Source organism: Phocoena phocoena, chromosome 8 (genome assembly GCF_963924675.1).
Source record: "Phocoena phocoena chromosome 8, mPhoPho1.1, whole genome shotgun sequence".
NCBI lineage: Eukaryota > Metazoa > Chordata > Mammalia > Artiodactyla > Phocoenidae > Phocoena > Phocoena phocoena.
In genome coordinates, this window is record NC_089226.1 from 100,575,909 (window position 1) to 100,603,900 (window position 27,992).

The 27,992-nt window shown below is 59.4% G+C and overlaps 2 protein-coding genes across 4 annotated transcripts in view; one reads left to right on the forward strand and one right to left on the reverse strand.

Annotated features, from left to right (window-relative positions):
- Positions 1-5,903, forward strand: part of FADS2 (fatty acid desaturase 2) — a 65,247-nt gene extending 59,344 nt beyond the window's left edge. For 2 of the 3 annotated variants that reach the window (XM_065882775.1, XM_065882774.1), the window contains exons 9-13: positions 3,995-4,092; positions 4,330-4,426; positions 4,733-4,812; positions 5,273-5,398; positions 5,732-5,783. In XM_065882775.1, coding sequence (XP_065738847.1) covers positions 3,995-4,092; positions 4,330-4,426; positions 4,733-4,812; positions 5,273-5,398; positions 5,732-5,783 — 453 coding nt within the window. Of the gene's footprint in view, positions 1-3,994; positions 4,093-4,329; positions 4,427-4,732; positions 4,813-5,272; positions 5,399-5,731 lie in introns of all 3 variants that reach the window. The other variant, XM_065882773.1, reaches the window with a different exon arrangement.
- Positions 5,904-12,254: 6,351 nt separating this feature from the next.
- On the reverse strand, positions 12,255-27,872 carry FADS3 (fatty acid desaturase 3). Its single transcript, XM_065882064.1, has 12 exons — positions 27,504-27,872; positions 18,166-18,276; positions 17,470-17,667; positions 16,977-17,078; positions 16,721-16,843; positions 16,426-16,486; positions 15,792-15,868; positions 15,235-15,332; positions 14,772-14,868; positions 14,556-14,635; positions 14,246-14,371; positions 12,255-12,581 (listed from the first exon to the last, which is right to left on the reverse strand). The coding sequence occupies exons 1-12, from the start codon at positions 27,708-27,710 to the stop codon at positions 12,530-12,532; spliced, it is 1,332 nt and encodes a 443-aa protein (XP_065738136.1). The 5' UTR covers positions 27,711-27,872; the 3' UTR covers positions 12,255-12,529.
- Between the last annotated feature and the right edge of the window lie 120 nt (positions 27,873-27,992).

Genomic DNA, 27,992 nt, shown 5'->3' on the forward strand with positions numbered 1-27,992 from the left:
GGGACGTGATCCAGCCCAGAACTCCAGACAGAGAAAGGGGCCCTGGAGAGGGCCGTGTGGCGTGGTGCACAGAAGTCCGTGGCTTGATGTAGATGTGCAGGCGTGGTTCTGTGGGAGAGGACGGTGTGCCCGCGATGGGTGCCCTGGGTGAAGCAGTGACCCTCGGCAGAGACTGCTTTTTGCAGAGCAAGTTTCCCTGGGGCGGGGACAGGGCCCCTGCCCTCGGCACCAAGCGGATAGTCACTGAGTCAGTGTTGCTGGTCTTTTTTAAAACACCTAGTTTCATAAATGAAGATTTTGAAACTCTGAGAGTTTGGGACTTGCCCAAGGTGACACCGAGGGGTGGGTCAGGCACTAGAACCCAGACCTCCCGATGCCACGGCCTGGATCCTGTCCCCACACCCCAGCCACCACTGTCCCATGTTTGTACAGCAATTGAAGCGCTTCAAAGTACTTTGTCTTACGTTCTCTCCTTGGCGTTATTGGCAAAGGTGCCTGCTGATTCTGCTAAGAGGGCCAGGCCTGGGACTCGGGAGCAGGTGGGGCCGTTTGGGGAGGAGGTGGGATTCTGAGGTCTCTGCCAGCCCCGTGCTGGTAAAACCTGTACTACACTCTTCTAAGACACGCTCTTTTATCCGTACCCGCTGTGTTCCGGGAACGGTTAAGCACTGCCCCCTACGTCGTGTCATCTAACCCTGTTTTGCCAGCACGGCAGGTACAGGCCAGAGGGAAGGAGTTTCTGGATCAGTTAAGTGGTGGAAATTGGAATCCAGATCTCCTGCACCTGAGCTCACCTGGGCCCTGGAAGGGGTCACAGCAGAAAGGGACCGCGCTGCTGCCGCCGGGGGCACTTGAATCTGCTTTCATGGCAAATGACTCCTGACATGAATATTTAATCCTTTTTTTATTTTTTAAACTGTGTTTGTTCCCTAAGGAACAAAGCATTACATAGGGACAGCGGGAAAGGGAATCAGACTTTGTACCCGAACCGGCTCAGGTGGCCCAGCCAGGGACATTTGATCGGGTCCCTCAGGGCAGGGCTCTCCCGCTGGGGAGTAGGGTTCAAGCTTGGGTTTCTAGTACAAAACTGTAGCTGACTGCGGCCAGGCATGGCGCCAGACCCAGCACTCCCCTCAGGGGCCCACAGGGGCAGAGGCAGGCCCTGCGCTGTGGTTTTCTGATTCCTGGTAACAGTGAGCTTAGGTGCCAAGCGCGGCTGTGACCTGGGGCAGTGGTCCTCAACAGGGACAGTTCTACTGAGCCACTTGGCAACATCTGGGAGACTTTTTTTTTTTTTTTTTTGGCCGCGCCATGCGGGATCTTAGCTCCCTGACCAGGGATCGAACCCGTGCCCCCTGTAGTGGAAGCTCGGAGTCTTAACCACTGGACCACCAGGGAAGTCCTGGGAGACATTTCTGATTGTTGTCACAACTCAGGGGGGGGTGGAGAGCTGTTGGCCTCTAGTGGGCATCCTACCAATGCCCACGACAGCCCCCCAGAGCTGAGAATTATCCAGCCCCAAATGCCAGCCAGCATGGCCAGTGGTTACATCCTGGGGATGTTTCCCAGGCCTCAACTTCCTGGAGGTCCGATGTATCCGATACCACTTACGGCTCCTTCTTAAAATTCTCCCTGTCAGCTTCCAAGTGCCGCCTCTGCTGGTTCTCCTCCACCTCTGTTTCCCTGCATCTCCTTCATCCCTTACCTGTGAAACCAGTGGTCCCATAGTCATGTATCGCCCAGCACAACAATACGTAAGCACACACCTCCGTTAATATATATGTACATACTACTGCACTGCGTGTACACAAACAAGGAATTAAAATGAATGTTTAGACCACCTCGGTCCTGAGGTCTTGCCCTCCGCCCACCGCTGGCCCTTCGAATCCCCTCCCCAGCCGCTCCCCCCAACCCCTTTCTACCCCAGCTGATGGCACCCACACCAGGGACCAGCCCAGATTCCTCATGACCAAGCAGTCCCCAGGTGGAGCTGTCCCTGCCTCTTAAATATTTCTGGAATCTGTTATCTCCTCCTCAGTGCCGTGGGTCCTGGTTTGGGCCTCTGTCATTTCATTCCTGAGCTACGGGAATAACCGAATCTCCCCACCTCCAGTTGGCGGGGATCCAGTTTAAGGTCCAGATGGGACCACGTTCTTGTTGTTTAAAGCTCTCAGTGGGTCTTCATTGCCGGCAAGGTAGAGGCCAGCCCCCCCCAGGCGGACGTGACCTGGCCTTGGTCTCCCGCCTCCACCTCGAGCGCTTGGGCTGGGGTATATGGAGCATATAATCTGTATGCAAACACAGCCCTTGCCCGGTCTTTTCTCTGGGCTTTTCTTCGTATTGGCATCATTCTGCAAACATCCATCCTACTGTTCTTTGCTTAGCTGACGTCCAGCGTATCCCAGCCCAGCGTGGGCACCACCTCCTGACGGAGGCCTTTCCTAAATCAGGATCGGGTCGGGACGTCACGCCACACTCCCATCACCCCTGTAACTATGTGTCCCCTTCCATACGATGTTGAAGGGATCTCTGTATAAGTCTGTCTTTCCAGACGAGGGGCTCTGAAGGACTTCCTTTTGCCCCCAGCACCTCACTCGGTCCCTGACACAGAGAGGGCATTTACTGAGTGTTTGTGGAGCTTAACTGAACAGAGCTCGTCTGAAGGATGAGTTTGCTGAGCAGACAAGGGGAGGAGCTTCCAGGTGGATGCAGCCAGACACAGACACTGCAGCACAGCCTGGCTGTGGGAGACGGGCTGCGGATGAGGCCAGGTCGGTGGGCAGGCATGTGAGGGCTGTGCGGCCTACTAAAGGGCTGGATTTTATCCTTTGTCCCCCGGCAGGGAAGGAGGCCCGTGATGGCTTTGAGGATCGCAGTGGCGTGGTCCAGCTTGCATGTCAGGAAAGTCTCTGTGGTAGCAAAGTGGTGCAGAGACCAGATTGGAGTCTTTAGAGCTCAGACTTGTGGGCTGTGCTTATTGTGGCAACACCTTCAAGCCATGTAGAATCTCAGGGTGTGTGGGGGTGTTCTCTTCCCATCCTGCAGATGGAGGAACTGAGGCACAGCTCAGAAAGTTACTTACGGCTACACAGAGTAGGGTGGAGCGCTAATTAATGGCCAGAAGCCTGACCAGGAGCCTCTGCTCTCATCACTACCCTGCCGAGTGTCTGGGAGAAGTGATGAGGGAGAGGAAACAGCCAGTGCAAAGGCCCTGAGGTGGGAACAGGCTGGGTCAGGGTGGCTGAGAAGAGAGTGGCCCCCAATCCCTGTGGGCTGATCTGGGTGGGATGGGAGGGCTTAGCAGGGAAAGATAGAGTCTGCTTGGAGCTAAGATGGTCTCTCTGGTTGCCATGGTTATGGAGCCATTGGGGTAGCTGCGGGAGGTGCTTGCCCAGGAAGGGAGGAGAGCTGAGAGGAAGAGGGGCCAGGAGGAGAATCAGGTGTGCGAAGAGGGCCAGCAGTGTCAGAGGTTGCTGGGAGGGCCCAGAGGCGGGCGATGGATGGTGTCCCTGGCCTTTGTTGTGCTGGAGTGAATGTCCGGGAAGGAGACCCAGGTGGATGAGCAGTTTGTGAACCTGCAGGTGTCAGGGGTGCGCGCAGATGGTAACGCACCTTCAGAATCCCCAGGACCAAAAAAAAAAAAAAAGAATCCCCAGGACCATGAACGAGCTGCTGACCCCCGGCCCCTCCCCAGGGCCGGCATCTGCTGGTCCCCATCCCTGTTTATTTCCCTAAATGCAGAGCTTGCAGCCCCCTTCCTGTTGCTAAAACACTCAGCATTTCCCTAGACATAAAGACAGTCGTGCACAGCCTGCACCGGCAGGCGTCGCGTCCTCAGCGGGCCTGGTGCCCAGTTTCACGGAGGCCTGTTGAACTTCCTTGGCCCCCTTGGCCCAGCAGTGAGAGGGAGGTGCTGTGTACACACACCTGTGGTCGGGAAGCCGTACCGGGGGGCGGGCGGGACACTCCCATACCTAACTGTTTCTCTCCGCAGGACTTGGCCTGGGCCATCAGCTACTATGCCCGTTTCTTCATCACCTACATCCCTTTCTATGGTGTCCTGGGAGCCATCATTTTCCTCAACTTCATCAGGTGCCTGCGCTTTGCTGGTTAATAATCCCTGGGCCCCTCGAGCACTGGCACTGATGGGGGCTTTGATGCGAGGCCCCCAAGAGGAAAGGCTCAGAGGTCCCCACTTCCTGCCCCGGCCCCTCATCAGGGGCTGCACTCACTCCAGCCCCCACCCGCCCTGGGCTACGCGGGGTCGGGAGGGAGGCTCTGTTCCCACCGATTCCCCGGGCTCCAGTGCTGAGCCGAGCTCGCTTCCAGGTTCCTGGAGAGCCACTGGTTTGTGTGGGTCACGCAGATGAACCACATCGTCATGGAGATTGACCAGGAGCCCTACCGTGACTGGTTCAGCAGCCAGGTGAGGGTGGCCAGAGCTGGCCACCGGGGCCCTGCGGAGCCTGGACCCGAGGTCCATGTCCTTGGTTCCTGGGAACGTGGCTGCCCAGTGGGCCCGGCGCCGTCCTGCACTTTCCTGGGGCTGCCTGTGTCCTTCCGCTGGGAGGAACAGGGCTGGGCAAGAGAGAGTGGCGGGGAGCTTTTGGAGGGACCAGTGGGGAATCTGGGCAGGGCGGTGAGACCCCTGGGTAAGGCTGGGCCTCGTGGGAAGGAGACGGGGCCCTCTGTGCTTTGGCTCTTGGCCACTCATCCCCCTTCTCCCTGATAGCTGGTAGCCACCTGCAACGTGGAGCAGTCCTTCTTCAATGACTGGTTCAGCGGCCACCTCAACTTCCAGATCGAGCACCAGTGAGCGCAGGCGTGGGCGGGGAGGTGGGAGTGGCTGGAGGGTGGAGGCCATACAGTGGAGGGAAGTAGCTACCAGCCTCCCCGGCAGAGGGCAGCAGTTGGGGACTACCTCTCTCTTCCCCAGTGAGGCCCCCCCACCGACCCTAGAGCGTATCTCCACCCCAGTGCCCCCCCGAAGCCTGGAGAGGGGTTCTCCTGCCCTGGGCCACATGGTATAGTGACGCCCACCCCTGCACGTGTGGCTTGGCATCTTCCTTGATCCCGTGAGCCTAGCAGGGCAGGTGATTGGTCCCTTTATTGCCAGGGAACCCGAGGCCCAGCCCTCCCCCTCCACATGCCAGCCGCCCCTGTGGGCACATAGGGAGAGATGGACGGGGTCCCCTGGGCCCGGCCAGCCTCCAAGTGGGCTGTGAGAGGAGGTGGGTGCTTCCTCACGCCCGGCCCCCCGCACTCTCCCCAGCCTCTTCCCCACCATGCCCCGGCACAACCTGCACAAGGTCGCCCCGCTGGTGAGGTCCCTGTGCGCCAAGCATGGCATTGAGTACCAGCAGAAGCCACTGCTGCGGGCCCTGCAGGACATCATCAGGTAAGGGCTGGCGGGCACGGGTGCTGGCGCCCCTTGAGGTCCGTGGGGCACGGGGGGAGACTGAGAGGCATGTAGCTGGGACCACCCATGGTGAAGACAGGGGTGACAAGAGGAGCCCCCAGCCGGCCCCTCTGTCGCTAGGAATTGCCTGGCCTCTGTGTGGGTTGGATGAGGACCTTCCCTTGGTCCTTCCACAGGGGTCTCCCGGGGAGCCCTGAGCTAGCAGGCCCGCGGGCCCCTGGCTGAGAGCTGAGAGGAGGCACCCATGCTCCCAGCCCCCCGCTTCCTGAGGCTCCCTGGTCCCTGACTGTCCCTATCCCTCTCTCTTCCCAGGTCCCTGAGGCAGTCTGGGCAGCTGTGGCTGGACGCCTACCTCCACAAATGAAGCTGCAGCCCTCCGGGTGCCCATGGGGAAGGGGGACCAGGTGGGGATGGTGGCCAAAGGGAAGGGTGGGACTTGGTTCAGGGGGCTCTCATGAGGCTGTGGTACCTGCTGGCTCACAGACTCTGGGTTCGGTCTTTCCTGTTTTGCTCTCTGGTTTCGCTGCCTTTGCGCCTCCCCCAGCACCCACCCTCCTGGGGCCTGCCCGGTCAGCCCGGCTCTCCCCACCTAGGAGCAGAGCCAGGTGGCTCCAGCCTGGCCATTACCCTCTGCCCCTAAGCATCTGCCAGACCAGAGGTGCACAGGTGCAGCCTGTGGCCCCCACCCCCTTGCACCTGGCCTCCAGGCCTCACACCGCTTTCTGTTCTCCCTCAGATGCTCTTGAGGTCTGCAGGGCTGGGTCCTAGCCAGCAGGACGGCTCCCTGAGCCTGCAAGCCTGGCTCCACCCTCCCTGATGGCCGCCCACCGTCTGCCCCTATGTGGGGTGGCGTGCTTTGTGCCTGGGTCTCCTTCCCACCGCCAGGATCGGTACTTGGGGCGTCCCTGCAGGTCCCACCTTCTCTTCAGATGTCTTCAGCCCCTGGGCCCTGACGCCAGGCTCCCTGTGCCTGTAGCGCAGCCAGCTCAGGCCTCGGGGCCCAAGGAAATGTCCTCCTGGCCCCACTGGAGCCCTCTGACCCAGGGCTCGAGCAGTTCCATCCTGCTGCTTCCCAGCTCCAGAGCCTGGGACTTTGGGTCCAAGGGGGCAGTGCCACAGGTGGGCTTAGCAGAAGCATTGGCCAGGTCAGGGGTCAGCCAGCCTGTAGGCTCAGCCCTGTCCCCCCATCCCTGTTCAGATGTTTGTCCTGGTTGAGAGACCTAAAATTCCGGAGCAATCAGACCCTTCCCCAGAGTGCTCCGTTACCTACCAGGCAGTGCCAGCCAGTCCCTGGCTGCTTGGCCCGTGCAGACTTGGGTCCCACAGGCTGCAAGCGGGCACTGGAGCCCGGGGGCTCATCCCAGCCCCTCCCAGGTTGGGGCTGCCCCCGTGGACACTCTCTTTCACCGTCTTCTATGCTGTCATGTCTTTTCCTGGTTTTTTAACCTGTTGCTACAGGATGAATTCTGACGGGGGTGGCAATGGGACTGGGCCATGTGACAGTCTGCCTGTTACCAGCCGCCCCCCGCAGCCTCCCCAGGCCCCACAGTGGGTTGAGCTGGGCTCACTCACTGAGGCCATGGTGGCCCTGAGTGTTGAGAGGCAGAGAAGGAAGGAGTCCCGGAGGAGGTGACCCTGAGGAGCCGGGGGTTTGGGGGGGACCTAGTGGGACAAGGAGGGGTTGGGGCTGGAGGCCAGACAGCTGAGGGGACAGGAAAGTGAGAGGGGAGGGTGGGGAGCTTGGTGCCCCTGGGAGGATCCAGAGCTGCTGCATTTGGAAATTAACCCACTAACCATTATGTAGCTCCAGGGGAGGGCGGGACAGGAACCAGCCGCTGGCCAGCCAGGACGGACCTGCCCTGGCTGGTGATGGACCTTCAGGTTGCCATGGCAACGAGGGTCCGCCTGCGGCCCTCCCACTGAGAACACACTGGCCAGAAGAGCTGCTGTCCCTCCCCTGGGGCAGAATGGATCCATAGGGAACTGATCTTAATTTTTATCATGTTGCTTCCCTACCCCTACATTTTTGGAAATAAATGAAGTGATTTTATTCTCACTTCCGTGATCAGCACTGGCCGCGTCCTGCATGCTGATGCCAGGTGGGATGTCGGTGGAGGGTGGAGGAGGGGGCCCATGTTGCACTGGGAGCCCTTTCCCTCTGTCCACCCCTCCCCAGCCCCCTCCCCCCGCCACGCCTTTGCTCGGGAGAGGACTTCCTCTCCCCTTCCCCGCAGTGCACTCCAGGCCAGGAATTTTGGACAAATGGCCCAAATAAATGAGCCCTCCTTCCTCTTCCTGGGGGCTGGGGACTCTCGGCAGCTCCCGCAAAACCACCACCACCGGAGTGAGGCTTTCCGGAAGGTCTCCGGGGGGCAGCAGGGGGCTGGCACAGGCCACCTCCTGACATCCTCATTCCCCATCCCCCTCCTCCTTTAGGGAGCAGTTGTCTGCCCACAGGCCCACATCAGCTGGCTTCTGCTGGATTCCCCTCTACCCGTTTCTGGTCACTGTACCGAGCGCTGGGGGCAAAGAGTCTCAAGGGGCTGAGGAAAGCCCTGGGGACCAGATGTCTTGTGGCCGCTGTGCCCGTGCAGTGGCTCATTCAGTCCCCAAGCCTGGAAAGAGTCCACAGGAACGCACCAGGGGCACTCGTACAGTTTTTACCTCCCAGTGGCTCCCACACTGCTCTCTGATGACCCTGCTCTGGGCTGGCTCAGCTGGCAGGTCAAGCTGGCTGTGCCAGGGAAGAACCAAGAGGTTCACGGGGGCCAGAATCCCAGAGGCTCCCCACCTGGGCTTGCACCTCCTCCCAGCAGGGCTGGGGAGGCTCCAGAGTAGACACTTGCCCTCCCTCTTGCTTTGCCTGTGACCTCAGTATAGCGGGCAGGGACAGCCAGCTGATCCAGGTAGGGTGTGTGTGTGATTCCCCAGTGGGCACAGCCTGTGGAGTAGGACCTAGGATTCCAGAAGCCTCGAGCCAAGAGGCAAAGACCCAGCCCTGGCTCACTGAGTGGCCTTGGGTGAGTCCTTTGCCCGCCCCAGCCTTCAAGGCTGAAGTCTCCCCATTTGTACAGAGAAGGCAGTGGGCTACAGGGCTCCAAGGATGCTGTCATCTCCCAACACTGTGAGCCCTTGGCCTTGCCCTGCCTGGACACCCACTAGAAGCCTTCAAATCTGGGAGACATTGGGGAACAGGCCTTTCATCCTTCTTACCTGTGCCTGTGTTCTGCCTCATACCTGGGCTGGGCCTCGCATCCTGACTCGCAGGATGGTAGAGTACACACACACCTCTGTACCCCTGCCGGCTGTAAGTCCAGCATCCATCACCAGTGACAACCAGGATCCCAGGAGGGGGAGGAGAGTGGTGGCTCTGAGGGCATCAGGTTGATGGGCACCTGGATCTTCTGTGACTTCTCCCCCCCCCCAACTCCCCACCTTGCCCTGATGTATTACCTTTGGGGCAAGAAACTGGGGACACCCATACCTGCTCTCTGTCCAAGCGCCCCTCCTGTCCCCAGACTGCTGAGGCTCTTGCCCAACCCAGAATCGTGGGTTTCTGATCCCCACCCCTTGCCAAAGGCATGACACCCTAACGTGCAAGGCCCTGAGTGGTCACAGGACCAAACCTCCATTCACAGGTGAGGCTGAGGCCAGAGGGAAAGGACTGGCTTGAGGGCACCCGGTGCAGCAGCTGAAGCCCGGCTCTTCACCCTGCACTCCGCCTGGCGTGTCCTTCACCGCCGCCAGGGAAGGGCCGTTTCCCAGACCATGGGCTCTTCCCATCCCATCAGGCCAAATGTCAGACTGCTCCTGAGAGGCCCAGCGGCTGGGTGGACGGGGTGGAGACACGCAGGGAGTTAGTCCCTGTGGAGGGGATAAGGGCTCACCCGTGGCAGGTGGCTACCCTGATAAGGCTATCAGCTTTGTGGGTGGCGTGGACATGTGCTGGGCACCGGGCCCAGAGGAGGGGCTGGCAGAGCAGCCTGTGGACCTGGAGCCCCAGAGGTGGTCACTGGCTTGACAAGTTCCTCAGGCATCCAGTGGGACACTCAGACCCTCTTGGCCCACTGGGAGGAGAGAGGAGGCCTTTGGTGGGAGGGGCAGGGTGGAGGTGGCAGCCACCTAGACTGGGCACAGACAGCCCTCAGGAGTGACAGGCTACTGCTTGTGTGACACAGTGCCTCGGGGACTCCTCAGCTGTCCCAGCCACGCCGTCCCTGGAGAGGTGTGCCCCTCTGGACAGAACACAGCTTCTCACCCCTGGTCTGAGTCTGAGATGGAAATGATTAGCTGTGGATCCAGTAGGGTACCTACACCATCTATGAAGAAACCGAGGCCTGGAGGGGGAAGTCAGGGCCCAGGCAGATCTGGAACCACTAGCCCGTGCATAAACAGAACAAGAGAACACCTAGCAGGCTAGGACTTAAAGATCATGTCTCTACTGTCCTCTGCTATTATAAATACATTTCTTTGAGTTTTGAAGGCATTTGGGTCTTTCTTCCAAATTATCTGGTTTAAGAGCAAGTATCCAGGAGGACTAGTGACAGGTACCAGGGGCTTGGAAAGGGCCAAGGAGATGGAGGCAGCCAGGTGCTCCAGGACATGTGTGGGGTTGGGGTGGGGCGGGAAAGACCTACCAGCTGCTTCCAACATTACAGGCAGGGGCTGGGTCTTGTGAATCTCCTTTTCCCCCATCTGCCCAGGCCAGCTCACAGAAGACTCTGATTAAATGCTGGTTGACTGAAGCGGGCAAAAGGCATGGCTTCCCTAAGGAGTTTTGCTTCTCCTCTGGGCCCAAGACTGCAGACTGTAAAGCAGGGCCACGGCCTTTCTTAGAGTTTCCGCCAAGGCCCTTCCCTCCTTCCTTGTACAGACCCAGCCCAGGCCCCGTGACTGCATAAGAAACCTATAGACATAGAAGGGGGAACTCAACTAGGGAGAGGGGTGGTTGACTTGTCCTCAGGGGTTCCAGCATGGGGGACAGAGAGGGACAAGGGCAAAGATGACCCACCAGTGAAGGATATCAGGCAATAGGGAGTGGGGTGGCTAACTGAGGCCAGGGGGCCTTCCCAATGGTCTTTTCAGCAAGTTACTAGGCAACTACCCATTTGCAGTTGTGAGGGCCCACTGCCCTCAGCCACCACCAGGGGCAGCACGGAGCTCGGCCTGCCCCACATTGGTGCAGATACTCCAGGTACCTCTGGGGGGCGTTGCAGGCTCAGCGTTCCCGCTGGGTGGGCACCCGCTGTCCCCGAGTCTAGTGTGTTAGCATTTCCCTGATAAGGGCATCAGAGTCACTGCAGGAAAGGCACTGACCATCTGCCCAGGGGGATTGCCATCCCAGGGCCCACAAGGCACCAGGAGTCAGCAGGTGACCACAGGAAGAGGGACTCCCACAAAGAGAACAGCCTGTGCAGGGGCCCTGGAAGTGGGACTTGCCCTAGACACAAGGATTTGCTCTCAGGGCAGGAAGTACCTTTCAAGGACAAAACAGGCTTGGAGGCAGCCAAGTGCTTTTCTCAGGTGAGAGCAGGTGATGGCCCCAGGGCCATGGACTCTGCAGAACATTTTAAAAATAAATGTCTAAGCCCTATTGCTGGAACCCCTAAGCAAAGAGCCCTACATAGCATCCCTTTTTTTTTTTTTTTTCAAAGCATCCCTTTGATCTTCCATCACCCTAGGAGGTCATACCATTACTCAAAGAGATTGCATAACTTCCCCAAGGTCACAGCCTAGAGTCCAGGCACAGGCAGGTCTTCCCCTTGGCTGCCTGATTCCAGAGAAGAGGGGGTGGAAGCTGCATGGAGGGGGTCAGGGTGGGGCTGGGTGGTCCCTGGAAAGACTGGACAAGAATTGCGGTACCTGCACCTCTTCCACCTCCTGTAGGGAACCCAGTCTGGGGCCATGGGAGCCCAGACAGAGTGGGGAGCAATCCTGCAGCTGGTGGGGAGATGCCGGCTCCCACTCCAGAAAGTCCCTCGGAGAAATTCTAGCTCAGCATTTCAATTTTTTTTTTTTTAAGCTGCTGACCTTTCTTCAGATGAAATCTTCTGCTCAGCTTGGAGCTGCCGAAGTGTGTGTGTACTGGGAGCGGAGGAAGCCCTTCTTCCCACCTTCAGGAAGCCCCAAGAGGCAACTCAAATCCCTCCCCAGAAGTGTCCAAACACCACAGGCCCAGGCCAACCACACCCATCTTCCAGATGAGGAGCCCAAGGCTTATTAGTGAAGGACAGCGCTGTGCTCTCAGACTCTAGGGATGGAAACAGCCCCTTCCCAGGGGTCCCGCCTGAATGGTTCACTGCAGGCAAGCACCTGGCCCCGGGCAGGCACTGGGGGGATCCAGGATCACCTCCTGAGGTCACTGAGCATGGTCAGTTGCACCTCCACAGGTGTGATGCCAAGTGTGGGTCGGAGATCAGCAGGGGACCCACTGCCCGTGGTCCTCTGAGGCCCCTCAGCGCTGAGACTGAGGCTGTAAGAAACCAGTGCAGATCCAGGACAGGGGTGCCTCTTGTGCCCCCCGGGGGCGCCTGCAGACATGGCGCTCAGCCCTGAGGCCCCATCTGTTGCCAGCCCCTGTCCCACTGTGCAAAGGAGTAAGGTGAGGTGAGCCCAGCGTGATCTGCCGAGGTTGCTGGTGAGTGGGTGAAGAACAGGAAGGGACCAGGCCCTCCGGTGACCTGAGCCCAAGGCAGATGCCAGCTCCCTGACCCAGAGCGGAGCGCAACTCGGAAAGCCACCATCCACCACTACCCCCTCGCCCCACCAAGACCATGATGGCCCAAGGATCTGAACTCCAGCTCCAAAATTCATGCAAATTCAATACTCTACTCCATAATATATCTGGGTTTGTTTTTATATAAAAATAACCTTTTTCCCTAAATTTTTGCGCTAGGAAAACATGCCATGCTCACCGTGTGTCTTTATATACCGTGCCCCCAGCCCTGGTCCCGTGGGGTCTAGAGCCATGGCCTGAGGGTCGTGGAGCAGGCGGGGAGGGGACCCAGGACGGCGGGCAGTGTCCTCAGGCTGAGGCAGGGCAAGGTGGGGGCAGGTGGGGGAGCCCGGCTGGGTGGCTGGGTGGCGCTGGGGCCCTGGGTGCCGCTGCCTTCACTGGTGGAGGTAGGCTTCCAGCCACATGTTGCCAGACTTCTTCAGGGACCTGGGAGGCGGGGGGCAGGGAGAGGTAAGGGACTCAAGTGCAAACATTAACCCCCTCCCCCCACGATGAGTGTGAGTAGAGATGTCCCCGTTCCCCGGTGAGTCCTTGTCCCCTGGGGCCGGCAGCTGGGTGGGGCTGGAGGGGAGGATTGGGAGAGGAGGCTACACACTCATTAACTGGAGCGGGACCTAGACCTTGAGTCGGGAGGGGGGCAGCCAAGGCCAAGTCCAGGCAGGAACCAGGGTGGGCCTGTCTCTCCTTCACCCAGCTCTCCCTGTTGCTTCCTCCTGCTGAGCCCCGCTGAGGCTCGGAATCTGCCCACCAGGAGCCTGACATCAGGCAGAGGAACCAGAAACATCAAGAACTTGCTAGGAAACCCTACGCCAGGTGTCCTAAAGGGGCCATGCCAAGTGGCAGTGGCCCCAAGGATTGGGCTGGGAAGGGCCATGAAGAAGCAGGCGGGACTGGTGGCGCAGTGGTTAAGAATCCCCCTGCCAGTGCAGGGGACACGCGTTTGAGCCCTGGTCCAGGAAGATCCCACGTGCCGCGAGCAACTAAGCCAGCGCGCCATAACTACTGAGCCGGCGCTCTAGAGCCCGCAAGCCATGACTACTAAAGACCGTGCACCTACAGCCCGTGATCGCAACAATAGAAGCCACCACAGTGAGAAGCCCGCGCACTGCAAGGAAGAGTAGCCCCCGCTCACCGCAACTACAGGAAGCCCACGCGCAGCAACAAAGACCCAACACAGCCAAAAATTAATTAATTAATTTAAAAAAAAAAAAAAAGGAGAAGTAGGTGTTCCAACACCAGTATAGAAGGAAGGGCATCCAAGTAAAGGGAACAGCATGTGCTAAGGCACAGAGGTGGAAGAGCTCTGGCTGAGAATCCAGCCTCTGTTCCCCACGGCCAAGGCTACCATCAGGGCCAAGCCATGTCATCCCTGGACAGCTGCAGGAACCCCCACTCTGTTCTTTCTGCCCCATCAGTACATTCCCACAGTCAGAGCATCTTTCCAAAATCGTGCCCCTCCTCCACTCAGCAACTCTCCCACTCACCTAGCACACTCCTGCCTCAGGGCCTTTGCACGGCTATTCCTTTGCCCCAAATCTGCTTCCCCTAGATTTCTCCATGCCCAGCCCTCTCCCCTCCTCCCTGTCTTGCTCACACATTGCCTTCTTAATACCACCCACCGTGCCACCCCGCTAAAAATTGCAACCCTGCCTGTACCACCCAGTCCCTCTCCTGCCCCCACCCTCAGGTTTTGTGGTTTTGTTTTGTTTTTTGCCGAAGCACTTCTGCCCTTCTCACATTTTCTGTAATTTACTTATTTTAACTGCCTTTTTTCTGTTTCCCCCGGCTCAGATGTCAGCTCCAGGAAGGCAGGGATGTCAGCCTGTTTTGCTCACTGATGTATCTGTAGCACCAAGGACAGGGCCTGGGCCTATGGTAGGTGCTCCCTAAACCTTGGCTACGTGGGCGGACACTGGGAAGGGAGGTCACGGGCTGAGGGCAGAAAGGCTGATCGGAAAGGCCTTGGATGCCAGCTTCTACAGAGGAGCCCACGTGAGCTCAGAGAGCCAGGTGGGTGCTCAGGACGGGGCTGACCAGGCCGAGGGTGGGCAGGGGCCCGCAGGGAGCCACCGTGAGCAAAGAACCCTTACCCGATGATGTCCACCAGGGCGGTGAGGAAGGGCTTCACCTCGTAGCTGAGGCCGTGCTTGGCGCACAGGGCCTTGACCAGCGGGGCCACCCTGCGGTAGTTGTGCCTCGGCATCGTGGGGAAGAGGCTGGGGGCGGGGAGAGCGTGTGCTGGCACCCCCACCCACCCATCACCCCCCGGGCCCCGCTCACCACCTCTCCCGGGCCCTCCAGGAAATCCAGGGCTCACGTCTCGGCCTCCCTGGGGGAAGACTGGACAGAGAGGCTCAGGCCTCACTCCCACCCCCGTGGGCCCCCGGGGCCCGCGCTCACTGGTGCTCAATCTGGAAGTTGAGGTGTCCGCTGAACCAGTCAAGGAAGACAGAGGGCTCCACGTTGCAGGTGGCTGCCAGCTGCCAGGAGCGGGCGGGGCACACGTGAGGGGGCTGGCACGGAGCCCGACCCCGTGGCAGCCCCATCAGCGCCCCCAGGCCTCTCTGCTGGGACCCCACCCCCACCCCCAGGATGGACCCCGCCTCTGCTGCCCACCTGAGAGCTGGCCCAGTCCCGGTGCTTCTCGTGGCCGATCTCCTTGGGGATGTGGTTCATCTGTGTGATCCACACGAACCAGTGGCTCTCCAGGACCCTGTGAGGGGAGGCTCAGGCGCTACCCCACGTCCAGCTGACCACTCAGACCTGGGCCTCAGCTTCCCCATCTGTACTACGGGATGGCGGCAACCCCTCCCCGCTAGTGTTTAAAGTAGCTGAGTGGTGCAGGGGCCATTGCCAGGCTGCTAGAGTTGCCCTACTCAAGACGGGGGACGCCCCCGGGGCCGCTCGTGAGCGGGGCCGCTTCCCTGAGGCCTGCCACCCCCAGGATCTTGCCACTTGACAACCCAGGGAGACAGTACTGTCCCCATTCTGCAGATGGGGACATGGAGGGCTGAGGTCAGGGGCCCCTGCCACCTGTGTGTGAGCTCCCCACACCCCGCCATGCCAAACCTGGCCATACCTGACAGCCACAAAGAGGAACAGCGCCCCAGGAACACCGTAGAAGGGAATGTAGGAAAAGAGGAAGCGGGCGTAGAAGCTGGCGGCCCAGAGCAAGTCCTGTAGAGGAGGGAGGAGGAGGGCAGAGGCCTCGAGGCAGCCGGGAAGGGGAGCTGGGTCATCCTGGACGGGCACGTCACCGCCCCTCTCTGGGCCTGGGTGCCTCGGCCAAGTAAGTGGATAGGATCCTTGCCCTGCCAGCCTCAGGGGGCTGACCATGGAGGTGAAGGTGCCGTGCAGGGGTGCGGGCTGAGGGAAGCCTTGCCCGGGAAGACAAATGCCTGGCAGGGGGGGCCCAGTGGATCCCCAGCCCCAGGGAGGACACCCCACCGTGAGAGACCCACAGCACGCCCTGTGCATACGCCCGCTCTCCCCCTGCAACCACACACAGGCACACACTCACTCCCCCTGCACGGGTGCACACCTGTTTGCGCTGGTTGAGAGAGGCTGCCCCCCGACGCCCCACCTCCTGCCACCACAGCTGTACACCCAGGGGACCCGAGCAGGGCCCCCACTCACCATCCACTGCATGCACACCAGCATGTACGCCAGGTTTTCCACCTCGAAGTTCACCAGGGTGAGCAGCGGCGGGCCGACTGCAAGGAGGGGCGTGAGAGGGCTCAGGGCTGGGGCGGGGCACAGGGCTGGGGGCGGGGCTCTGCTCCTCCAGGAAGGCCAGCGGCACTTGGTGCTGGTCCCATCCTGCTGGGATGAGCCCGCATCACCCACAAGGCCCGGTCCTCACTCATTCCCTCCGTGTCTGAGCCTCTCCGGGCTGGTCCTCGCCCCACCACCTCCTGTGCCTCTTCATTAGGTCGGCACCAGCCTTATACATCCGCGCCCTTTAATCCTCACCTTGTTGCCCCAACGATTGCCCTAGAGCTCTGGCTCGCCCTGCGGTGAGGGTAGGAAAGAACTCTGAAAGCTCCAGGCAAGACTGTGGTTGCTCCCTTCTGCCGGAAGGTACCCCAGGCAGAGGGAAGGGCTGGGGCAAAGGCCTGGCGATGGAAGTCGGCATGGGCTGCAGGCTAGGGCGACCAGAGAGAGGCCGGGAGAGACCTGGAGGTGCCGTGCTGAGGGGGCTGGAAGCGTCAGGTGGACCGTGCAGGCCCCGGCATGGCTCCCACCCCCAGGGGGACAAGCGGACACTCACTCAGGAAGAAGTACAGGTGCTGGTGGTTGTAGGGTAAGTATCTGCGCTTCTTCTTGCCGTACTGTGGGGACAGGCAGCCGTTGGGGAGGGCGGCTCTCCAGGCCCTCCTTGTCCCAGGCAGGGCCCAGGGGCCAAGGCAACTTTGGATTCTAGCCAACTGGGAAAGGGGGAAGGGGTACCCCCAGAGTGGGGGCTCAGCCTGGAGCTACAGTCGGGGGCTGGGCCACAGCAGGGGGTTCAGGGACTACCAGTTCCCCTCTGCTGCAGGCCCAGCCCGAGCGTGTCCCCCATGCACCTCGACAGACGACTCCCCCAGAAGGAAGACGGGCGCCACGGTCACATCCGGGTCCTTGTGGAAGATGTTGGGCTTGGCGTGGTGCTGGAAGTGGCGGAAGTTCCACCAGTGGGCAGAGAAGCCCTGCAGGGGAGGGGGCTCTCAGGAGTGGGGCCGGGCCACGCCCCCCTCTCCATGGCAACCGCACACTCGCGCAGACCCAGTGCGGGCCCCCCCACTGAGCCCCTGGCTGCCCACCACCTGCCCCCAGCCTCACCTTCAGCTGCCCCATCACGAACTGCTGGGCCACGTGGTTCCACCGGGACTTCCTGAGGATGGAGGTGTGGCCCAGGTCGTGCTGCAGACACCAGCTCTGGGCCTGGGGAGACGCAGGGTCAGGAGCCGAGGCAGGGAGCCGCCTGGGGCCGAGCCCCGGGCCCCGGCCAGCCCTCCCAGCTCGCAGGGCACCCCCAAAGCTGGCACTCCACTCTAGACCCTAGTAGGCCAGTTTCCTCGGGAGGTCCAGGGGCTGCGGGTCTGTCATGGAGCTGTAGGTGGCAGCCGTCCAGCTCCCAGCCGTGGGCTCCCTCTGGGCTTATTAAGTAAAAAGCTTCCTTCGCATATTTAAACTGTAGCTTGACCCACAGATACACACTTATGGGACTGGTCATTCATTCATTCATTCAGTAAGTATGTCCCGAGTATCCATGTGTGCCAGGCCCTGTGTCTGTTGGTCAGTTTAGGTGTCTGCAAGACAGTGCTGGGGTCACCTGGGAGACGGCCAGGATGAGGGCGGCCAGGGTGCTGGGCACCCAGCCGGGGCCGAGGAGGTAGATGATGAGCCAGGCGAGCATCTCCATGGCCAGGATGTGGCCCAGCAGGAAAGCGAAGAAGGTGGGCTTGGCCTCAAACAGCTTCATGTCCTCGACCGCCTGGCGCAGGGCTCGGAAGTCCTCGATCAGCTGGGCCTGCCACGGCGGCACGGCTGGTCAGCCGAGGAAGCGAAGGAGGCCCCAGGCGTCCCCGGAACCCCCCCCCCAACAGCCACTCCTCCCAGCCTCAGGCCCAGTGGGTCTGTGGCCGAAGGGGACGGAGGGACCAGAGTGCCCAGCCTGGGGTGTGAGCTGGGTTGCTGGCTGGCGGTAAAGGCTCCTCCACCACCCATAAAAGGTGTGGGGTACCTGAGAAGCAGGGAAAACCCCGAGAGTGCAGCTCGTCAAAATCCTCATCATAGATGGGGATGCAGAGCCCAGAGCAGGGAAGGAGCTTGCCTGGGGTCCCCCGGCAAACGCTGGTGCGGGTGTCCCTACAGCTCTGCCTACAACTGTCTGCCCAGGAAGGGATGGCAGACCCAGCCTTGGCCCCAGGGCCCCTTGGGATAATTCGAATGAAGCTGCCACTGGCAATGCCTTCCATCCCCTCCAGCCCCCCACTGGGGGCTTAGCCTCCACCAGGGCCCTTCTCACATTCTGGGGTCCATCCTGGCTGGGCTCCTCCGGGGCCAGCTCTCCAATCAGCAGGGGCTGCAGGAACTTGCGCACAAAATTGAGGTCCTGGTGGAAGGCGTGGAAGGCATCCTGAAGGAGAGCAGACAATCAGGTGGACAGACAAGACGGCTGGAGTAGCACCCAGAGGCAGTAGGCAGAGACAAAGTGGAAGGGCTGTTGATGGAAGGGCAGAGCAGACAGAAAGACAGGCAGGCAGGCAGGCAGTCCGCTGTGTTTCAGCCGTCACAGAAATAGGACCACACGGGTCAGCCTTGCCTGTGAGCCCTCCCTGGTCCTCCCCAGGCTTTGGGTGCCCCAACAGACATCCCTCGCCTGCCAGGCTCCAGCTGTTTCATGCCACCATGGGGCGCTTCCCCAAATTTGGTCGGGTATTTTAAAATCTGGACTAACAGGGGACTTCCCTGGTGGTCCAGTGGGTAAGACTCTGTGCTCCCAATGCAGGGGGCCCGGGATCGATCCCTGGTTGGAGGAACTAGATCCCACATGCATGGCGCAACTAAGAGCCCGCATGCTGCAACTAAGACCCGGCGCGGCCACAATAATAAATAAATATATTTTTTAAAAGTCTGGATTGGGACTTCCCTGGTGGCACAGTGGTTAAGAATCCGCCTGCCAATGCAGGGGACACAGGTTCGAGCCCTGGTCCGGGAAGATCCCACGTGCCACGGAGCAACTAAGCCCGTGCGCCACAACTACTGAAGCCCGCATGCCTAGAGCCTGTGCTCCGCCACAAGAGAAGCCACCGCGATGAGAAGCCCGCGCACCGCAACGAAGAGTAGCCCCCGCTCGCCGCAACTAGAGAAAGCCTGGGCACAGCAACGAAGACCCAATGCAGCAAAAAATTAATTAATTTAAAAAAATAAATCAGGATTTACAGAAAGTTCTCCCTGGAAGACTCTGATTCCTTTCCTGAAAGGGTTTGACTTTTCCAAAAAGATCACTGGAAAGCTTTCTTGAAATCATATGCTTTTCTACTGGGTCACAAACATCAGATTAATCACCTTTCACAAACACAAGCAGTGGGTAAAACGTGGGTGAGGAAACTTGCAATTGACGACCACTGGGCCACCGGGAGAAAAAAAAAATCAGTCGATATGTATATGTATAGCTGATTCACTTTGTTATAAAGCAGAAACTAACACACCATTGTAAAGCAATTATACCCCAATAAAGATGTTTAAAAAAAAAAAAAAAAAAATCAGTCGAGGACCACACAGCCCGAAGATGCTCAAACAGTTAAACTCACTTGATTTTAAAAGCAGGAGTGGAAAATACAAGTTTTTTAAACAGTAAGTTAAATAAACAATCTAACATTCCTGTGATTCTCTGTCGTGGGGGCGGGGGGCAGAGCAGGAGAAGGGGTTGGAGGAAGAGAGCGACCCCAGGAAAGATAAAGGGCTGTGGAAAGGGGCCAGTCAGGAAGTGACCCCGACCTCTAGCACCGGGCAGTTCTGAAGTGTGAGTAAACTTGAACTTCACGCTTGGGACTCACTCAGTCTTCCTGATCTAGCCCTGGTGTCACTGGCTCATTGCTGTTCACAGCTCTTCAACCAATTTTTATCTTTGCACTTTCGGAGGCTCTCTCTGAGAGAGCCAACCCCCAGCCGGCCAGCAGCCTGAACTGTGGAAGCAGTGCCTGGAGTAGTGGCGGGTCCCCTTGGGCCGGGGAAGGTGACTCCTGGTTGCTAATGAGCCTAGCAGTGCCTGGTGGGTGTTAAAACAGCAGGGCCCCTGTACTCACTTCAGGACATCCCACACCGTCCCATCCCCGGGGACAGAAACACCTCAGGCCCCTCCAGCTCCCACCTGAAGGCCACCCCTGCAGGACTCACCCAAGGGGTCCCCTTTCTTGCTGCCTGCTCTCTTACTGGCGCAGGGCAGCCTGAGGACCTGGGGGCTCAGAGGATGTAGCTTCTGGGATAACCCAGGCCCTTGTGAAGGCTGACTTGGGGCCCCTCCAAGTCAGCCTTATACATCCGCGCCCTTATATGGAGCTCATAATAGGGGAAGGGGTTGTATAGGTACAGACCTCACCCTCACGATGGAAGAGCCTTGATGGAGGGGCAGCACCCCTGGGGGGGGGGAGGGGAGGCCGGCCCCACAGGAAGCTGCCCGGGCGCTGGCCTACTGGGGAGCCGCAGGAGTGGCACTGGCTGGGGAGCTAAGAGGAAAATTGCTCTTGTGATTGGTTGACCCCGCTTACTGTGACCTTGAGCGAGTCTGTTCTCCTGCCTGGAACTAGGCAAATCCAGGGGGAACATCACAGGGGTGCGCCCCCAGGGCCTTTCGGGCTCTGGACTATAGAGCACTAAGGTTCTTTTCTTTTTAATTACAGTCACACACACATAAAATTGACCATCGTCACCATTTGGAAGCATTCAGTTCAGTGGCATTAAGTGTACTCACACTGTCGGGGCAACCATCACCGCCATCCACCTCCAAACCCTCTTCATCTTCCCCAATTGAAACTCTGTCCCCATGAAACCCTAGCTCACCTTTTCCACCTCCCCCCGGCCTCTGGAAACCACCGTGCTGCTTTCTGTCTCTACGAATTGACTCACAGAAACTTCCTTGGCGGTCCAGCGGTTAAGACTCCGCGCTTCCACTGCAGCGGGCACGGGTTCCACCCCTGGTCAGGGAACTAAGATCCCACCTGCTTCGAGGTACGGCCGAAAAAAGAAGAATTGACTCGTAGAAGAGGAATCACACAGTATTTGTCCTTTTGTGACGGACTTGTCACTTAGCATAATGTCTTCAAGGTTCATCCATGTGTGGCATGTCAGAATTTCCTTCCTTTTTAAGGCTGAGCGAGCGTTGACTCTGATTACCTCTCGTTTTCTTTGAAACCGCCCTGGTGGCACACAGGGCCCAAATGCACACAGAGGCACACGGCATGCTACAAAGAGTGTGACACCAGAGGTGCACACGTGTCACGGAAGTGCAGTGCCTTAAGGATGCGCCTCCACACATGCAGACACCACCACCGACCCACTAAGGCTCCCAGACACGCTTGGGAATACGCGCACAGGCAAGGCCACAAGAACACCCAGACAGACACAACCTGGCACACGCACAAACTCACAGAGCAGGTGTGTGTACTGTGGCTCCGGCCCCAGGCTTTCCTCTCTCCCAGCCCCGCTCTCTCATGACCTCTGTGTCTGTTCTGGGGCCACCCCAGCGCCCGGCAGACCTCAGATGCTCCAGGGCCACGCTGAGGAGCTGTGGGAGCAGCTCTCCCTCCCCAACTCCTTTCCCTTGGTCCTGATTCACCCAAGCCAGGCCTGGAAATGCCCTGAAGGAGGACAGAGCCAGGCTTGCCCGAGGGACCCCCAGCCAGGCATGTCCTTTGCACTGAGGAGGGAAGGTGTGTGCCCCCTCAGGTCCGGGCAGGGACATCCCAGAGTTGGTGGACAAGCCTTCAGCTGGTGGGTGGGAAAGCGCGGGGCTGTGCCAGGTCCTCGGATAGCAGCTCGGGCTCCTGGGGCTGGGTGGGCACTGCTGAGCCTACGCTGCTTGCCGTTTGAGTACCAACAAGGTGGGTCCCTGGCCACAGACCAAAACCTCGGCAAACAGCTTTTTCTGGAACATTGGCTTGGGCCATGTGACTCAGTCCTCTTTGGCCTCTGCTTAAGGATTCAGGAGCTGGGCAGAAGACTCAGAGAGGTTGAGCCACTTACCCAAGGTCACACAGCTCCATTTGGTGGCGGCTGGACCAGAACTTGGTCTGACCGTGAAACTGTGCTTGTGGCCACTCCTGGTCAGACGGGAGGCAGTGGGTCTCCTCGGTGGAGGGAAGGGGCCCTCATCACGAGGCTGGTCACCATCCCGAGAAGCCAAGAATCCGGCTGCTCGGAGACCGGGCTGTGGGGGTCAGGATGGTGGTCCTGGGGTTTCTGGGGCTGCACTGACCAAGTTTCAGTGTACTGCAGGAGGCCCCACCCCTGATGCGCCTGGAAACGTCCTCCCAGGGGCATAGGTGCAAACTTTGTGACCCTCTCCCACGGGGATGGCAACTGAGGCCTCTCACTAGTTCTTGGAACAGAGTTGGGTGAAACTTTTAGAATTCAAACGATGTCTCTAAACATAAGCTGCGGTTGACAGGCACAGGCCCTTGTTCACAGGGGTGGCCTCAGAGCCCTGCACAGAGCTGGGGCAGGATGGCAGGTGTGCATAAGTGGGCAAGGAGCTCACAAGCCAGGCGTCTGAACCATTTTGCGCGTGAGGGAACAGAGGCTCTGGCCTGCCCAGGTCAGAGTTTGTAGTGGCAGAGCTGGGATTCGAATCCAGGTCTATCTTCTGTGACGTCCCCGCTCTCCCAGGACAGAGCTCCCACCCAGCCTTGCTTCAGTGCCTGGAAGCCTCAGAGTGGCTCCTGCCCTGCCCCCAGCCCCGCCTTGAACTCCAGGTAGCAGCTGGTTAAGGGTGGGAGCGGGGAGACTCAGGAGCCAGCCTGCAGGGGATGGAATCTGAGCCGCCACTTAGGAGCTGAGCCCTGGAGCCACATACAAGGTCGCACCCCCTCTCCATCCTCTATTTTGTCAGTAAATCAGGAACCACAAATACCCATCTCGTGGAGCTGCTGGGAGGACTGAGTCAGTGCGGGCAGAGCACTTAGGAGGGGCCTGGTGTCCAGTGAGATTCAGGCCCGCAGGCCTGAGGCAGGAGGGTGGAGGGTGGAGGTGCATGCGCCCTGCTGGTCACTGTCCTGGCCAGCCTGAGGCTAGGAAACAGGAGGGGCTGGCAGCCTCCTTCCACCCCAGAGATAAGGTAGGGGCGGGGAGCATTTCTGGTCACTTCTCCAAAGAATCTGGAATGTTCCAGATCGGGAAGGGGGTAGAGCAGGGAAGGAAGCAGGGCTGCTGGGGGCTCAGGTGGTCTGGGTCTGCTCCTCTTAACCTCAGCTCAGGAGGCAGCAGTGGGTTGTGAGGATGGGAGAGTGGACACACCCAGGAATTTCTTCCTCCCTCCCTCTCCTGGCTGGGAAGATACAGCAGGATCTCACGCCCAGGTCAGACGCTCCTTCTCATCCTCTCCCTGGGTCTCCTCACAGGAGGCCAATGGGGAGGCACTATCAGTATCCCCATTTTATAGATGAGGAAACTGAGGCCAAAGGGCACACAGCCCTGAACATGAGCATCAACTCCCGTTGGAGCAGCAGAGCCCAGCTCAAGGATGGATGTCCTCAGGAAGTTGCCCCTGTCCCCCAGCACCCCTGGTGCCCCTGGTGACAGGTGTGGTGGTGGTGGTGGGGGTTCCTCCATCCAGCACCCTTGGCCTCACAGGTGTCACTGACCCAGCGGTGGCCTGAAGCGGCCAGACCCTCTGGCCCCGGGTCCTCTCCCCACCACTGAGCTCTGGCTCTTTCCCGCTGCTGTTTCCTGAGAAACCCATGGCTGCCACTTGGGCATCCTTGGGAGGAAATGCAGAGGGACTGCCGGCATGCTTAGGATACTAGCATCCCCAGCCCTGCTCCCCAAGTTCCTGCCCAGCACCATATGATCCGACGCCTCCCCCAGGGCACTGCCATCCCCCTCTTGCCCCACCAGGGGCCTGGGTGGGTGGGGACATTGCAGAAAACACCCACAGAGCCCAGAGGGGTCACACTTCACAGGCAGTGGCCCTTAGGCAGCTCTCAAGGCAGCTGGCGTGGTAAGCGGAAGCAGAGCACGGCTTCCTCAGCTCTGGAGCCAGGTTGTCTGAGCTCCTGGCCAGCCCCTGTCTCCGGCCCCACCCTCGCTCCACAGCCTCAGATCTGCCCAGACCTGCCCCTCCCCAACCCCCAGATACAAACCCCACCCTCCAAGCCCAAGGACAAAGGCCCTGCCCTTTGAGGGTTCCAAGAAGGTCCCTTCAAAGCACCCTTATTCAACCTCAGTCTCGTCATCTGCAAAATGGGCTAACGCTAGGACTACCTCTGAAGTTTGTCTTCTCAAGACCACAGTGAGCTAAATCCTAATGGTTCCTGTCGGTGTGCCTGAGCCCACAGCATCACCTGCCCCCTGCCCTGGACACACCTGCACGCCAGGGCCCGGGTGAATGGCCACCTCTTCCAAGCGGCCTCCCCTGGGGAGGGCAGGTCCCCACCATCTCTTAATGCCTCCCCCTTCTCCTAGGAGGCTCTGCCTTCCCCCTCCTCATTAAGGATCTGTTTAAATGTATATCAGATTCCCCTGGCTTCCCTGCTCTGCCCTTCAAGCTCCCCTTAGAATAAAACAAAAGTCCTGCTTCCCCTGCTACCTCTGGACCACACTGCCTGCCCTTCTCCTCACTGCTGTGCTCCAGCCACGCTGATAGCTGATAGCCTTGCTGTTCCTTAAATGCACGGAGTACAGTCCCACCTCTGAGCCTTTGTCCTAGCTGGTCCCTCTGCCAAGGAACATCCTCCTAGCAGATTTTTTTTTTTTTTTTTTTTTTTTTGCGCAGCATGTGGGTTCTTAGTTCCCCGACCAGGGATCAAACCCGTGCCCCCTGCAGCGGAAAAGCGGAGTCCTAACCACTGGACTCCCAGGGAAATCCCTCCTAGCACATTTTTTTGTTCACAGCTTTATCTTCAGAGGTTAGAACAGGGTTTGGCACGTAGGATATGCTCGTTGCATATCTGCTGTTGGATTTAATAATTTGATAACTGAAGAATGAATGAAATAAACAGCTAAGTGGCAGTGAAGCAGGTGGTTAAGAGCACGGGCTGTGGATTCAAATCCCAGACCCGTCATTTAATTTCAAGTCACTTTGCCTCTCTGAGTCTGTTTTCTCATCTTTAAAATGGAGATAGGAGTAACAGTACCTGTCCCATAGAGGTATCGTTAGGATTCAAAGAGGGAGTATCTATAAATCAAGCACTGAATTCAGAGCCTGGCACATAGTAGGTGCTCGGCACCCAGCCCTGGTAAACTCATGATCGGCAGCGGCTGGGCCTCACCCCTCCATGGCTGGCTCCACTAGTCTCAGGCCGCCTATGACTCTTAGACAAACCTGGCCCAAGGCCCAGAGCACTCTCCCCAGGGTACCCGGCTTTGTATCCCAGGATGGCCACAGACTGACTTCACGGCGCAGGAACTCTGGGCATTTCCTGGCAGGAAGGCTTTTGTGGCGTGAACACGAGAACAGCTGATGGGCAGCAAGGGCTGCTAAAAGGTGGCTGCGGGAACAGAGCCCGGCAAGATGGCTGCGCCACCCCCACCTGTGTTCCAGGGCCGGGGATGGCGTGCCTGGGGTCTGGGCTGGACCACACAGGGCACTGGGGTGATCTGATCCCTGCTCTGCCCTGTGGGCCCACCACAGACAAAGACTGGGGTCCCCCAACCCCAGCCTCCTCACAACCCCTTTGGCCTGAACAGACCAGGTATTTCTGGCAACTCCAGCCCAGGGTTTGGGGCCTCGGGGAAGCTAAGAGATGGCCTAACATCATGTCCTGTTACAGCCATGAATGAACCAGACAAGGTCACCCAGCAAAGACGTGGCTATGCCATGGCTGTCCACTGCACTCTACAGTCTGCAGGGCACACTCACACATAAACTGACCAGGAACAGCTACATAGCAGCTCTGGGGCCACGGAGTTGAGAAGGCACAGTCCTGCCCTCAGCCGGCTCACTGTCTGGCCCAGCTGTCTCCACTTTACAGATGAGGAAACTGAGGTTCAGAGGAGTGATATGCCTGGCTCCAGGTCCCTCAGAGCCTCCAATGGCAGAGCCGGGACCTGGCCCCAGGGAACGGACAGAGTGTTTTAATGGAAATGGGAAAACAGACCTTACTGGTGATGAATCAGTGAGAAACCTGTCATGGTGGGGGGGGGGCGTGTCTCAGGGTCTAGAGCTAAATGGGGTTCCCACACGGGAGGGCCCCCAGCACAGACCTAGGCACCAAGCAGGAAAAAACGATTCGTAAATATTCTCCATCGTCTTCCTCTTGCCAGCCTCCATCCCGTCCGACAGGTCAGAGGTTGAAAAAAAGGCCAGAGGAGCCGCCCCCAGCATCCTGGAGGGATGGCCAGGGCTCAGCCAGGCTGAGGGGGGAGGGGCTGTGGCACCTCATGCCCCCCACGCCCTGGCAGCAACACACACATGTATAATCACGGACACAAACACATGCCTCGTTCGCAGGTGTACAGGCCTAACACGGTCACACACTCCCTGGCCCACAGTCAGCTCCAACTCCGCGGCCACCGCCGGGCCGCTCAGCACGACCCAGAAGGCTTTCTCGGTCAGCTTCTAGAGTTCCAGGAGGTTTCTGGCCCTAACCTCTCAGCTTCCTGGGGAAGTGAGGAAGAGACACTTTTTCCCCTAAAAGAGTCCCAGGAAGGTTGCGCAAGCCACGGGAGAAGGCAGTGGGCAGAGAGCAGATGTTTCTGGCAACGGGGGCACTGACCCTTCTGCGATGGGACACAATCGCTTTTGTTATCTAAAGTTCCGCCAGTTAGGGATTCATCCCCTGGAATCTTGAAGACCTTCCTGGTACCCAGTGTGACCAGCCTAGAATTCTGGATGGTCAAGGACAGAGTGTCACGGCCCCAGGTCCTACTGTCCAGATGGGGGGCTGTGGGAAAAGGGGCTGGTGAGGAGCCCCATTCCTGTTGCTGCTCTACCAGATGGTCCCACTGGACAGGCCACATTCCTCCTTGACCGAAACATGTCTGAACGTGGCTGGAAAGGGGAAGCTGGGGTCCACAGGGGCCAGCCTGTTCCTGGGGTGAATGTGCTTCCCAAAGAGGCCCACCCAGCCTGACTAGCGAAATTCTCCCCCATGCAGCTGTTAGCCCAGGAGAGGTGAGTCACGGCTCCTCAGAGCCATTTACAGCAGCTCTTGGGAGAGCCACAGACCTCTAGGCCTCGCTCAAGCTTTGCTGCCCAGCCTCCAGCCTCTGATGGCACATCCTTGCCAGCCCCTGGGGAACCCGCCCTACCTCTGGCATCCAGCAAGCGCTCGGCATGAAGAGCCTGGTCTGGGAGAGCCAGCACTGAGAGGAGGAACCTCAGAGCATCAGGGAGCCCCTTCAGCAAGGGCCAGTGCTTTCTGCCATGACACACCCACCTCTGAGAGCCCCTTCCTCCCGCACAGATCTGCTCCAGCCCAGCCCTGGTCCACTGCCGGGGGTATGGGTCCTCCATGCCGATGTGGTCTCCCTACTCCACATCAGGCCCCGGCTAGTAGATCCCAACTCTGGGTCCCCGGCCGGGAGGTCAAAGGTCAGCGAGAGTAAGAAGGATGCTAAGGCCCCGCCGGTGGAGCAGGGCACGGTGCCCACGAGCAGGCCCCAGCGAGCGCTGGGCTCTACCCCGCCAGCGGTGGGCGGCCTTACCGTGGCGTCCTCGGCGCCGTGGTGGCCGATGAGGCGGCTGCCCCCCGGGTGCCGCTGTGCCCAGCGGCTGATGTCGTAGACGCGACGCTCGATGACCAGCCACTTGTCGCCTGGCAGGTTGTGCGGGCGGATCTGCTCCCAGCGGAAGGTGGGCAGCGTCGCCCCCAGCTGCGCAGGTCCCCCTCCGGGCTCCCCGACGCCGCCCATGGCTGCGTGCAAAAGTCCTCGCGAAGCCGGGACCTCGCAGAACGAGACCTCTTGAGGAGCGAGGCCGCGTTCAAAGACCTCCTCCGCCGCCACCCGCTGCTCCGCGGCCCCGCCCTGCCGCTGCGGCCGCCGTACGAGCGTGCGCCGGGCTGTCTGCCGGCAACTTTTCACTCCCTTATAATCGCGCTGACAGCGCTCGCCTCGCCTCCCCGCACCCCGGCCCCTGCCGCCGCCCCGTACCCGCCCCAATCCCGGCGCAGCGCCTTGGCCCCCATTGGCTGC

Bases quoted from the DNA above. Each gene is read 5' to 3' on its own strand.
- FADS3 (XM_065882064.1), bottom strand. From the start codon at position 27,710: ATGGGCGGCGTCGGGGAGCCCGGAGGGGGACCTGCGCAGCTGGGGGCG. The intron at 16,844-16,976 runs GTGAGGCTGGGG...CCTCCCCTGCAG, and splicing joins TCGTGATGGGGCAGCTGAAG to GGCTTCTCTGCCCACTGGTG. The intron at 16,487-16,720 runs GTGCATGGGGGA...CTGTCCCCACAG, and splicing joins TGGGGGAGTCGTCTGTCGAG to TACGGCAAGAAGAAGCGCAG.